The 15018-nt window shown below is 39.9% G+C and overlaps 1 protein-coding gene across 1 annotated transcript in view; it reads left to right on the forward strand.

The window, feature by feature from the left end:
- LOC126223916 (small subunit processome component 20 homolog) overlaps positions 1-15018 on the forward strand; it is a 206637-nt gene that overhangs the window by 177999 nt on the left and 13620 nt on the right. The window contains exon 31 of the mRNA XM_049942200.1: positions 9452-9634. Coding sequence (XP_049798157.1) covers positions 9452-9634 — 183 coding nt within the window. The remainder of the gene's footprint in view (positions 1-9451; positions 9635-15018) is intronic.

A 15018-nucleotide genomic window follows, 5' to 3' on the forward strand; every position in this document is an offset into this window, starting at 1 on the left:
ATTTTATTTATTTATCATACTCTGTTGTGTGATTTATGGTATGACACCACTGCAGATTGAATTTCTTTGTATGGATCAGTATTTTATGGCATGTTAAACACTTCATATAACCATCACAATTAAGAAGAGATACAAAACGTTCTGCATATAATTAAAACAGTTGGTGGTGAAGGCATACTCTTAGAGCAATTTCCTTTGTCCACCATCTCACAGTGCATTGACTATTGGGCCTGGTAGCAAGGTGTTCTGTTGCTCTTATCTGTCACACTGTTTTTAATTGGGATGGCTGCACACTTCTAATTTGCCTCACTGAATGGCGCTGTTGTAGATTACAGCAATACAAATTTTTGTACCATTGCGTTTCTTTTCTCATTTCTTTTCATACATTATGTGCTCTCATTTTAAACTGAGCAACATGGTCAGATGTATTGAAATTAGAATTCAGTAAGTGCCAGTTAGGTGTTACATTACTTCTGAGAATCTCCACTTATTTTTGTTAAACTCTGTGAAGTGCTGGCAGCCAGATAAAGTTCACCATCCATACTACTGCCACTCAGCCATCTTTTGCTGTATGTTGTAAGATGAATATTGCATCTTTGAAGTTTTTCTGGGAGGTAGGTTATTCAATCGTCATCCAGGCGTGCATCTAGGACAGTATATTTTGTATTCTGAGATTTCAGCTGTTAGCTGTATAGCCATACTTGACACTGCAGAATGAAGGGAGAAAATGTAAATTACTACACAGTATCTTATTGTTTTGGAAGCTTTTAATTCAGTCATCAACTTTCCTATAAATGTTACTGTTCCAGATGCACTCCCAAAAGATGATGGAATAAACATTGTTGTTTCCTTATGCTGCTGATGTGGCCACATTGTTGTGTGTGTACATTGCCGTGGTATTTGTAGTTAGTATGTCAATACAGTCCTTTGCATGCAAACTCTGCAGTGATACAGGCCCGTAACAAAGAGTTATGTCTTTGGCTTATACTAATAAAAAACAATGCAGTTTACTACCAGATAATGGAAAAAGTTATCACATTACTCAATAATTGACTAATAATTTGAAACACAGACTGGTAACAATATTTTATTCCTAACATGTGGCTACAGGTAGACTGTTGCAGTCTGCTGAAAATATAGTCTTGTTTAATCAACTGGCTTGTTATCAGTCAATCCATATTTCTCTCTTAATGTTATTCATTTGTGTTAACACATTGACTGTTAGGGCTAAAATGAGCAAACCACTCCCAGAAGCAATGCTAAGTGGTTAAGACAAATTGATTCATCATCTCATAAGTAGCTCATATGCATTGTTATCACAATGAAAAAAAAAAAGGATTGACATATTTACCAAACAATAAGCCAACCCTTTTTTAGGAAGCTTTCTGAGAATTTTTTATTCTGACTAATCAAATTTAGAGACTGTTTTATTGAAGTGAAGTACATAATACCTGTCCCAGAAAGTAAACACTGTGTATTGTAAACAGTCATAACAGTCTCTTACTTTACGTGAGACCAATACCCAGTAGGTTTTTGTCAAATGTCGCATGAAGTGACTGGGATTGCATTGTTCTGCATCGTAAGATAAGCCCCACCCTTTTCATCATCATCATCATGCACCATCTCGTATGTGCTTTGAATTCTATGACAAATTCAGATGGAAAATTCCTCTTTATCTCCAGCATCTTCATTTGGATAATTTCTTGAGTAATCACTAAACCTTAACTGTGTGTCACACTTACTGAAGAACCTACTGTTCCAATTCAAGAAACCTTCCATGATTCGGTCCCCTAAAAGCCCCACTGTCATCACCTCAGCCATCGTCGCCAGTGGGTCCAGCCCCATCTCCTCCACCCTGTGACCTGCGTACTTATGAAGACACACAGATGGTGGTGGCATCCTCCTTGCCAGTGCCACATGAGCTCACCGCCATTGGGCGATCCCACATCCCTGCACATTCCAGCCCTATGCCTCGGTGCCTGCCTGACATAACATCCCTCCCCCTCCAGATCTGATGGACATGCCTCTCGTTGGGCAACCAGCGTCTCCTTCTCCAACTGGGCACCACTTCAAGTGAGGGAGAGGTTTGCTGTATCCTGCTACTAATGCTTATGAGTGTGAGAGTGCCAAGTGTGGGTCACCACTCTTGTGCGGTGCGCTCAAATCACCCGCCAACTGTATCAGCACCAGCTGGCCGCTAGAGTCCATCATTAGGAAGCTTGCACACGCCACTGTCTTTGCTGTGCCATCTACCGGTGGCCAGCACCTATATATGCACGAAGTAGCGCTGGCTGAATCTCTTATTGTATTTCTAGTTTGTATTGTGTACAACAATATTTTGTGCCTTGTGGAGTCCCGAGAGGCTTAATGCTCAGAAAGTATGAAGAAAGTCATGTTTGTGTGTATTAGTTCATTACCACAATTTTACAGCACAGTCAGAATTTAGGAGAAGCCATATTGTATGGCTTTAAACTTTATATTTGGTGTTTTATTATTATCATCATCATCATTATTATTATTATTATTATTATTATTATTATTATTATAAAGTATGTAATATGAATATAAGCTGTTTCAAAACAGCACATTGAGGATCTCTCAAAAATGCATCATTTCAGGTGCGATTTGTAATAATAAAATTGCAACAAACAACATTTCTCTAGTTAAGGCTCCTGTATTTGCTGCTGTTAATGTGTGCTATGAATGAAAGTGTACCTTTTCAATGCTACGCCACAATGATAATATACCAAAAGTGTGTCATATTTTGGTCTTAGTTAAGTATCAGATATAACATTTTTAGATGTAAATGTTACGCTATGTAGTATACCATATAACTGAAATCTGTAGTTTTGGTCATAGCATCATGAACTAAAAGAAGAAAGCTACTTCTTTCTTGTTCCTAAAAATTCTGGGTCTGTCTTATCAGCTTTATAGAAGTATTATCTGCAATAGTCAATGTATTTGGTACAATTATTGCTGTATGAGCCAATGCTGGAATGTGTCCCCAGTGGCCACAATCGTAATGTGACTTCCATTCTGTTAGAAGGTAAACATGTACTACACCCAGGAAGTTTTTGCCATTATGAAACTTTGTGTAAAATACATGTTTCTTTGTCTTCATTGTATGGACTGCCTCATGTTTGTTGGTAAGTATCCTTTTTAGTGATGGTGAGCAGTTTCGAAAATATCTCCTCTTCCATTCGAACAAGATTACAAAACAAATCCCGATTTAGATTTCTATGTGAAGAAGTACATTACTTCAGAGTGATGATAGTTAACACAACATTGAGAATATGAATATTATGCATGCACAAACTGACAGACACTATACTTTAACTATATCCAATTTAAAATAAAAATGAGATGGAGATTCAATTGAGTTAATGAATAGCTTCTGCTAGTAATATATTTCAGATCATTGCTCTACCAGCAGTTCACTGTTGAAACTGTCGATGAGTCCAGAATCTTCTTTGAGATTTTCTCCACTCTTTTTCAACAGTTGCTAACAGAGTTAATGCAGCTATTTTACATGTATCCACTTTAGTAAGTAGAAGGTGTGGTTTGCATACCAGATGCAGCTGAGAACTGCCACTAAAGATATTTGTGGTTGATGAGAAACACATCCCATGAGATGCAGCACATCGTTTCAGAGCATGCAGCAACCATAACATATACTGTGTCTGGCATACTTTACCATTATAAACATTTTCCATGTGAGGATTGCTTGAGGCTCAATCTAGGTATAGTGAAGGTCAGTGAAGTGAAATGGAAAGAAGACAAGGATTTCTGGTCAGATGACTATAGGATGATATCAACCGCAGCAGAAATTAGTATAATTGAAGCAGGAGGTGTTATGAATAGGAAGGTAGGGCAGAGGGTGAGGTACTGCAAACAGGTCAGTGATAGTGTTGTTCTTACCAGCTTCAAAAACCAATCAACTCTGACAAAAGTAGTTAAAGTATACATGTCGATGATGTATCCAGAAGAAGAAGAAGAGAGAGAAAGTTTTATGAGGATATTGAACAGGTAATTCAGTATGTAAAAGGTGATGAAAATTTAATAATCATTGGTGACCGGAAAGTAGTTGTAGGGGAAGGAGTTATGAGTGAATGTGGGATTGGCAGCAGGAATGAGAGAGGTTAATTCAGTTCTTCAATAAGATTCGCTTAGTAGTAGTGAATACTCTGTTTAGGAATCACAAGAGGAGGAGGTATACGTGGAAAAGGCCTGGAGATTCCAAATTCAGATATTGTATTGTTAGGTGTACCCAGGAGCAGATACAGACTCAGATCATAATATAGTAACGAAAGGGAGGAAACTGAAGTTTAAAAGAGAATCATATGGGAGAATCAGAGTGGAAGGAAGTGGTGTACTGAAGTACTGGGGAAGGATGAGAAGCATTTGAAGTTCATTGAAGATGTGGATACTGCGGTAAGGGATACTACAGTAGTCAGTTCAATTGAAGAGATGTGGGCACCTCTTAAAAGAGCAATCACAGATGTTGGAAAGACAAACATAAGTGCTAGGAAGGTAACCATGAAGAAACCTTGGCTTAAAGAAGGAAGTTCAAAAATGTTCTGGGGAAGACAAGAATACAGCAAAATAAATCACTTAGGAACGAAACATATAGAAATAGAAATCCAGAGAAGCCAAGGCAAAATGCCTGCAGGCAAAATGTGAAAAATTGAAAAAGAAATGATCATCAGAATGGCTGACTCAGCATTGAGAAAAGACGAAACAAAATTTGTTGAAATTAAAAGCAAGTTGGCAACTTAAAGAATGCACTGGAAAGAGAGCAGGTACATATAATGAGTACTCCATGAGATCGAGGAATTGTCTGATGATGTGATAGAAGAAGAAATTGGAGTCAATATGGAAGAGGGAGGCGTCCAGTATTAAAGTAAGAATTCAAAAGATCTTTGGAAAGCTTAAGATCAAATAAGGCAAAAGGGATAGAGATAACATCCCATCAGAGTTTCTGTGGGAGGTGGTACTCGAAACAATTACTCAAGTAGAGTCTATAATACTCAGAACATACCTTCAGACTTTCTAAAAAACATTGACCACATAATTCCAAAGATAGCATGAACTGAAAAGTGTGAGAACTATCACAAAATCAGTGTAGAATCCATCCAAGTTGCTGACAAGAGTAATATACAGAAGAATGGAACAGAAAAAATTGAAGAGCTCTTAGATGATTGTCAGTGTAGCTATAGAAAAGATAATGGCACTAGAAAGGCAGTCCTAATGTTGCATGGAAGCAAGACTGAAGAAAAATCAAGACACATTCATAGGATTCATCTACCCAGAAAAAGTGTCTGACAATAGAAAGTAGTGCAAGATGTTAAAAATTTGGAGAAAATAGGAGTAAGCTATAGAGATAGACTGTTAATATACAATATGTACAAGAACTGAGAGGGAACAATAAGAACTAAATTCTCAGATTAAAAAGGGTATAAGCAGCCAGGAATGCAGTCTTTCACCTCTGCCATTCAATCTATGCTTTAAAGAAGCAATGACGAGGGGGGGGGGGGTTGTTCAAGAGTAGGTTTAAAATAAATTTGTTGATGAAATTGCTATTGTTAGTGGAGGTGAAGAAGAACTACAGAAACTGTTGAATGGAATGAACAATCTAATGAGTACAGAATTAGGATTGAGAATAAACTGAAGACAAAAGTAATGAGAAGTAGCAGAAATGAGAATAGTGAGAAACTTAACATCGAAACTGATGGCAACGAAATAGACGAAGTTAAGGAATTATGCTGCCTCGGAAGCAGAATAACTTAAGACAGGCGAAGCAAGGAGGACATAAAAGGCAACTAGCACAGGCAAAAAGAGCATTCCTGCCCAAGATATTTTACCAACATCAAACAGAGGCCTTAACTAGTGGAAGAAATTCTTGAGAATATATTGTATCATAGTTTGGTAGTGAGTCATGGACTGTGAGAAAACTGGAACATAAGAGAATTGAAGCATTTTAAATGTGGTGCTACAGAAGATTGTTGAAAATAAGGTGGACTGATAAAGTAAGGGGTGAGGAAGTACTCCACAGAATTATCAAAGAAAGGAACAATGAAATTTGGTGGCAACTCAAAACTAACCTCTTCCCATTCAGCAATGCTATTATTTGTAATAAATATGTTGTGACAATTGAAATTTGGATTTATCAAGATTTCCTGCTTTTTGTGAGCAGTCACCTTAATCATTTCGACTATATGAGCAAATCTCCAGGTCTGACTCAAATTTCAGTCAAAGTTTTCACTGATGATTTCTGAACATTACTCCCAAAGGTCTTCCCACTTGGCGTGTGGAAATAATTTCACAGGGGGTGGGGATGGAGTTGGTGTTGCGTAAGGACTGGGTTATCCAGACCCAAGGACTGTATGAACAGGCACTGTCAGGGCTAAACGATAATTGATTTAACAAAATCATCAAGCTGTGTGGAGCATCCAATGTCTGTGCACTAGTTGGAACGTTACGTGATTAGGAAATTTGCTGAATGATGCTTCAGTTCATACACGAAAAGTAGAAAGCAGAATATTGTCCTCCGGTCAACAAACAGGGAAGTAATTTGAAGCCACCTGAGGTCGTGTAAAGCACGACAGGGATGCCACCGAATGAGAGACTTGTTTCAAATTTTTTTCTGTTTGTAGATTACACAGGTGTTGTTATAGAAATGAAAATAATCAGTTATTGATAATATAATGTAAATGGATACATAAAAAATCTACTCACCAAGTGGTGGCAGGGAAACACACATACAAAAAAGGATTTAACATTAACAAGCTTCCATAGCCAGTGGCTCCTTCTTCTGAAAGAAGAGTTGTAGGGGAAGAAAGAGGGGTGAAGAAAAAGGACTGGAGAGGTTTAGGGAAAGGGGTACAGTTCAGAAAAGTCACCCAGAACTCCAAGTCAGGGGAGACTTACCCAACAGGATGAGAAGGAAAACTGATAGTTCAACAGGTGTTGTTATGGGAGAGGTGGAACATAACTTGAATGTCGCTGACAGGGTGGGCAGTAAAACCAGCTCATAGTTTTCACAGAACAAATTAGCAAATTAATGCCAAAAGGCAACAAAATGCAATTTCTGACACAAAACTCTTGTAATAGTGAAATTTTAGTGACTGAAGAGTCAGTGAAGGTGGCCATTTTAAATTATTAGAGCTGTGGGTAGATGAAAAACTTTCTTGGAAACATAACATTCAAAATATTTTGCAAAAACTGAATGCGGCTGTCTTCAGTGTAAGAATGGTCTCCACTGTCTCTGACACTGAAGAGGATGCCTTGTGTACTTTGCTTTCTTTCACTCTATTATCTCATAAAGTGCTATATTTTTTAACAGCTCTGTCAAGTATATTCTGTACCCAGAAAAGGGTGCTCAGACAGACCTGCAGTGTTAATTCATGAACTTTGTGTATGTGATTTGTGAGATGACTCGGAGTTCTAACTCTGTCATCCCTGTACATGTATTCCATCATGAGATTTGTTGTTGCCAGTATTGACCCATTCAGAAGAAACTGAAATATTCATTCAGTGAAAACTAAATGGAGGAAGGATATGCATGTGCATACCACTGTCTTAAGCAAACAACGAAAAATCCAGGATGGAATGTAGCAATATTGTGGAAAGGAAAGTTGCAATTCACCATATAGCAGAGATGCTGAGTCGCCTGCTCCCAGCGACTTACCCCATGGCTCATACCCCTGTAATAGACCTAGAAGCAAGACCTGTCCTGTACATTCTCCCATGCAACCTACTCCAGCCTGGTCACAAACATCACCTATCCCATCAAAGGCAGATCCCACCTGTGAAACTAGTCATGTGATCTACAAGCTAAGCTGCAACCACTGTGCTGCGTTCTATGTGGGCATGACAACCAACAAGCTGTCTGTCCGCATGAATGGCCTCTAGCAAACTGTGGCCAGAAAACAAGTGGACCACCCTGTTGCTGAGCACGCTGCCAAACATGACATCCTTCATTTCAGCGACTGCTTCACAGCCTACACCATATGGATCCTTCCCACCCCCTTCTCTGTTCCCATTCCAGCACTACACAGCCCTCATCCTTCCATCACATCCAGTCTTTTTACTTCTCTCCTTTTCCACATCCGCCTCTAACCACCTCTCTGCTGCTCTCTGTCTAACCTCCCGACTCCCCATCCTCTATCCACCTCATCCCTGCGCATTCCCCAGCAGCACATCACTATCTGCCACTGCTACTCTACTATCCCTTCCCATCCCAGCCTCCTCCTCCTTACCCCTCCCAGTCACCACTCCCATCATGCAATGGCTCTGCTGCTCGCAGTGTGGCCTCAGTTGCCTGCAGACTGCAGTCGTGTGTGTGTGTGTGTGTGTGTGTGTGTGTGTGTGTGTGTGTGTCGTCGTCATCGAATTTGACAAAGGCCTTACTGGCTGGAAGCTATATATGTGAAAGTCTTTTTTCCATGCCTGCCGTGACTCAGCATCTCCACTAGATGGTGAGTTGCAACTTTCCTTTTCACGATATTGTTCCACTCTCTTAACCATTGTACAGAAAAATGTGCACTATTTAACATGTTTCATTTTTAAAAGGCTCCCAGAAGAACTAGAAATGTATGCAAACACAAGTTGAAAAGTTTCATTCTGACACACTTCTTGTATTCTGTACAGACTTCCTTGCAGTAGTTGAGAACTTTTCTCTGCAATATTTTGTGTATTCATACACTTCCTCACATTATTTTAAACTCTTTTGTGTATAGATTGCGTAAGCAACATCCGATAAACTTTGTACTGTCGTGTTTCGTGGTCAAGGAGCTTTAGCTCACATAATCACACAGAACTTGTTAATTAAACAAATAAATAAAATAGTTTGACATTTAACCACTGAGCTACTGAGACAAGGGCTGTATAGGATTTATGAAATATCCAGCTACTAGAAATGAATTTAATTAAATGCACTGAAATGAAATGAATTGTTCAATAGGGATGAAATCATTGAAGATGCAGTTATGTGAAATGATTGCACTGTCAACCATTCAGATATGCTGATCATTTTATGTAATGAATATGTCATCGCAGTGATGTGAAATGATAGCACTGTTGACCGTTCAGATATGCTGATCATGTTATGTAATGAGTATGTCATCTCAATTAGAAATTTTTTCTGTGCAGTACTTGAAATCAGGTTTGCTCCCTTTTTGAGCAATTGCCTAAACCTTTAGGCTCTCTAAGAGCCCTTCCAGACCTGATTGAAACTTTCATACTTACAATTTCTAGACATTCTGCCCATTCTTACATAATTAAAATTTTGTATTTCACAGTAATGCCAGACAAAAATTTCTGTGGATGTCTGTCATAGGTTTTTAAACATCAACTTACATCAAGTACTTTTGTTACATAATTTTAATGATGTATTGTCAGCTTTGTGAAGTACTACTTTGTTCATTAACATACAAATGTTTTTATCCTGCAGGAGATGCTGGAAGAACATAGTGCACTGTTTTTTATATCTGTTAGTCCACAACTCGTAAATGATGAGTCACCAGACTGTAGGAAAATGGTTGCAAAATGTATCAAGACGATACTGGAACGTTTAGGAAAGAGTGGTCGTAATAGTCTCTTTGACATAGTCATGGTTTGGCTTCAGGAACCAAAGGTATGTTTTCTCATCTCTGTTTCATTCTTCTTTTGTAATATCTGGTTTAGTCATATTTCTAATTTTCTTGGTTAAAATGCACACACAGTATTTTTAAATACTTTTAACAAACTTTTTATATACTGTAGCATCTGTTTGTAGTAAATAAGATTGAACTGTGGCATCAAAAACAGTAGAGAAACCTTTGGCATTACAGTGTGACGTGCACCTTATTGATACTATATATTTTGATATGTAATAGTAATATGGAGTTTTTAGTGACTGTTACTGTTCAAAATAACCAGCTGCATATGTAATTAATCCATAATTTGAAGGCCTAAATTATATGTATTTAAAGAAGCAGTATGTTAAGGTATGCTAGTACACATAACAAGACATTGTGATAAAGTAATTGATAAATTCTAAAGTCTTATAAGCAGCTGAATATGTGCCAAAATACAGTCCTGCAAAACACGAAATTTGAACTTCACATGTGTAAAATTATACTTCTCTTTAACCTCATTACACTATTTTCTAACGTAACAATGATATGGAAAGGACCGATTGCTACTCACCACATGGAAGAGAAGTTGAGCCACAGACAGGCACAATGAAAAAGAGTGCTAGAAATGTTCATAATGTCTTTATCATTCTGCCTACCTGTGACTGAAGTCCTCCTCAATATGGTGAGTAGGAATCTGTCCTTTACATTGTTCTGTTTTGTTATGTGCAAACAGTAATTCATGGAACTACATCTGTTATGCACCAGCATCCAAGCTAACTGTTTGCATTACTTTTGCATACAGAGTTTGATAGCTATAAATTGCAGACTATTGTAACAAAATAAAAAAAATCTATAAGTGTTGAGTAATAAATATTCGTTCTTTCCCAGTAATGTGTAACAAAATAACATTCTGACAGAAAGGGTGTAATGGAAAAAATAAGTAAATTCTTATTCTATAACAGAGATGCTGTATGGTGAGTGGCAACTTTCCTTCTCATAATATTGTTACATCCCATCCTGGGTTTTCCATTGTTTGAATTCGTATTCTGTACTTTAAACTCTTAAATTTTGCAAACTTAAATTTAAAGCAACTACAATGTCATCCTAAGAACTACCATTTGATTTATATTGTTTATATAAGAATATACAGCCTACAGTTGCAGGTTAACTTTATCGTTTACCTATGTTTCATGTTAGTAATTGTGGTGTCACCGCCAGACACCACACTTGCTAGGTGGTAGCCTTTAAATCGGCCGCGGTCCGTTAGTATACGTCGGACCCGCGTGTCGCCACTATCAGTGATTGCAGACCGAGCGCCGCCACACGGCAGGTCTAGAGAGACTTCCTAGCACTCGCCCCAGTTGTACAGCCGACTTTGCTAGCGATGGTTCACTGACAAATTACGCTCTCATTTGCCGAGACGATAGTTAGCGTAGCCTTCAGCTACGTCATTTGCTACGACCTAGCAAGGCGCCATTATCATTTGCTATTAATCTTGTGATGCATGTACCGTCAGACCGATGTTCACCAATTATGGATTAAAGTTAAGTATTCCAGAAGCTACGTACTTATTTTACTAGTCTCAACTCCTTTAACTGTTCCAGACCTCACGCCAGCCTGCGTGAGCTTAAACGCGTGCCTTTCGGCTACCTCATAGTGGCTTGGCTGTCTTGCCAAGTCACAACAGTAATAACATCTTCTTCAGAACATAAAATATTATTTAAATGTTTGCCTAAAACAAGCCATGTCCTAAGTCAACTTTATAAAACTTGATGCATAACTATAAGGTTTTGTCACTTCTATTAAACAAGCTGTAGTAAATTCACTTTAAGCCTGTTGTATGGGCCTCGTTGAGGCAGCATCAAATTTCTCAGTTTTATCCCTTGCCAAAGCACAGTTGTGAGCAGGTGCACTGACCTTCTGAAAGGTCTTTTTGGCATTTCCGATAGCACTGCCCTTAATTTTTCCAGCAGATGAAACTGACTTTTCCTCTTTGGTCCAAGAACATAGGCTTTGAGTACTGATTCACTTCTGGCATGCAGTGATGGAACCATGCCCCGCTCACAGTAACATATTCAGACAGTGGAAAATCTGGAATGGAACTACAATGTGAATCAGGATCGATTGCTGTTCATCACTTATAGTTTGTATTGAGCAGCAGACAGGCACTTTTAAAAGTAGTCTTTTGGAATATATGAACTTTAGAATAGTGTCAATGAAATGACACACACACACACACATACACACACACACACACACACACATTCATACATGCACAATTCACACACATATAGCCATTATCATCTACGTCTACGTAAATATTCCGCAGGCCACTGTACGGTGCATGGTGGAGGGTACCCTGTACCATGACAAGTCATTTCCTTTCATGTCCCACTTGCAAATAGAGGGAGGGAAAAAATGACTGTCTATATGCATCTCTGGACACTGTAGATCCACAGAGTTGAGTAGCAATCTCAGTTGGGGTGGGTAGTGGGCAACAGAGTAAGTGTGATAGGGAGGGGGAGAGACAGCAGGAAAGGAGTGGAGGAAGACGCTGTAATGCTACCTGAAGGAGTGTGCAGGGACATGGCAGGGACAGGATGGTGGGCTGCTAGGTGCAGTATCAGGAGAGCTTTGCTGGGGACAGAAGAGAGAGGGAAAGAACTATGGAGGGGAGTCTGGGAGACAGAAGGCATGTGTAAGGCTGGAATGGTAGCAGGAAGGGGTGGAGGTAGGAAGGGGACAGACTAGCAAATCTTGAGGCCAGGAAGGTTACATGAGTGTAGGATATATTGCAGGGATTGTATTGAACGGGACCTAGAAATGATGGAGAGGCTTCGTCCCCACCGTAGCCGCAGTGGTACACAACCCCACAACAGGCTACAGCAGTCCTCCACCCCACCACTACCCCACACCGAACCCAGGGTTATTGTGCAGTTAGGTCCCCAGCAGACACCCGCCCTCCATCTGGTGTGATATGAGTAGTAGTTTTGTGTCCATAAGCTCCCAAACTCTAGTCCATACATCTGCACAAGTATGAGAGGGGTAATGAGAGCATAGTTTGTACCAGTGAGGGAGCAACCCAGAGTTACAGCTTGTGGTACAGTGAGTCATTAGATTGGTGCCGGTCCCATGGTCAGAGACGGAGACAGCGGTGATGCTGCTCATGAAACTAGTTGCATCCAGAGGTGGTTTCAGTGCAGGGTCATGAGCTTTTAGCCAGTTGTGATGCTGAACAGCTGATACTCTCCTATGGCCTATGATGACCTCTTGGGCCATCACAGGAACACCTAAACATGCACATTCAGAACAGGTATCCTGCACATAGTCGTACATATACTTTGGCTTAGCACACTGCATAGGATACAGGATGTCTAACAGTGTTTGATGTGTATGCCCATGCAATATTTTGACCTGACTGGTCCCATTGATGGTTGTAGACCCATACATGTTGTGGGGGCTGTGTAGTGCTTCCTTGGCCGACCTCATCAGAAAGGCTTTGTGCATATGAGTTTTGAATGTCATGACCATCTGCTGAGCTTCAAAAGTTGAAGGCCAAGTGGAAGAGAGTGGCGGCTAAGTTTTCAGTGTTATGGCAACAAAAGACCTTGATTTGGGACAATGTATACTCCAGACTATTGCCAGACACGAATGTGTGGTGCACTGCCTCAATTGTAAAATTTGTGAACAGGGCATGAATGGTAGCATGAGTGGTATATAATGACATTTGGGCCACAAAGTGGAAGTTAAAGAGAGTGTCTACCACAAGAAACCACAATATCTCCTGGGAATGACCTGGCCAAAATCAACATTCTTTCTCTCCTAGGGTTGGTCCAAGCATGGTCATGGTGACAAATTCTGTGCTGGGACCACCTGAATCAGGGAGCGGTTATAACAGGAATGGCACACATGCTCATTATAATGTCAGTTCTAGGCCTTAAAATGCAACTGAGCTAATGTCTTCAAATGCAGTAGGTGGAGGATGCAGAGTTGGAGCAGGGCGGCAACAGTGACCAGGCACTCAGAGTCATCTTAGATTCAATGTTAAGATGTCATTTGTTGCGTTGAGACGGTGTTGCATCACAGAATAAATATGGAGTTTGAGGTCTGCTTGTTTTGGAAAACTCTCAGGGCAACTTGACAGTACCATTGACAAACTTTTGCATAGAATCGGGTCACTGGTGGATACTGTGCCTATCTTGCAAACTGTCAGAGGTGACTGCAGATGCAGGTCAAGTACAAAACAAATCATTTCCGATTATCAGACTCTAGATAATAGTAAGAGAAGGCAGATTTCAGACTACCTAACAGATCAAAACGAAAATTTCTGTTCCGACACTGACAATGTTGAGTGTTTATGGAAAAAGTTCAAGGCAATCGTAAAATGCGTTTTAGACAGGTACATGCCAAGTAAAACTGTGAGGGGCGGGAAAAACCCACCGTGGTTCAACAACAAAGTTAGGAAACTACTGCGAAAGCAAAGAGATCTTCACTGCAAGTTTAAACGCAGCCAAAACCTCTCAGACAAACAGAAGCTAAATGATGTCAAAGTTAGCGTAAGGAGGGCTATGTGTGAAGTGTTCAGTTAATTCGAAAGTAAAATTCTATGTACCGACTTGACAGAAAATCCTAGGAAGTACTGGTCTTACGTTAAATCAGTATGTGGCTCGAAACAGCATATCCAGACACTCCAGGATGATGATGGCATTGAAACAGAGGATGACACGCGTAAAGCTGAAATACTAAACACCTTTTTCCAAAGCTGTTTCACAGAGGAAGACCACACTGCAGTTCCTTCTCTAAATCCTCGCACAAACGAAAAAATGGCTGACATCGAAATAAGTGTCCAAGGAATAGAAAATCAACTGGAATCACTCAACAGAGGAAAGTCCACTGGACCTGACAGTATACCAATTTGATTCTACACAGAATATGTGAAAGAACTTGCCCCCCCCTCCCCCCCCTTCTAACAGCTGTGTACCGCAAGTCTCTAGAGGAACGGAAGGTTCCAAATGATTGTAAAAGAGCACAGGTAGTCCCAGTCTTCAAGAAGGGTCGTCAAACAGATGCGCAAAACTATAGACCTATATCTCTGACGTCGATCTGTTGTAGAATTTTAGAACATGTTTTTTACTCGCGTATCATGTCATTTCCGGAAACCCAGAATCTACTCTGCAGGAATCAACATGGATTCCGGAAACAGCGAACGTGTGAGACCTAACTCGCTTTATTTGTTCATGAGACCCAGAAAATATTAGATGCAGGCTCCCAGGTAGATGCTATTTTCCTTGACTTCCGGAAGGCGTTCGATATAGTTCCGCACTGTCGCCTGATAAACAAAGTAAGAGCCTGCGGAATATCAGACCAGCTATGTGGCTGGATTGAAGAGTTTTTAGCAAAC

Source organism: Schistocerca nitens, chromosome 1 (assembly GCF_023898315.1).
Source record: "Schistocerca nitens isolate TAMUIC-IGC-003100 chromosome 1, iqSchNite1.1, whole genome shotgun sequence".
NCBI classification, from domain to species: Eukaryota; Metazoa; Arthropoda; class Insecta; order Orthoptera; family Acrididae; genus Schistocerca; species Schistocerca nitens.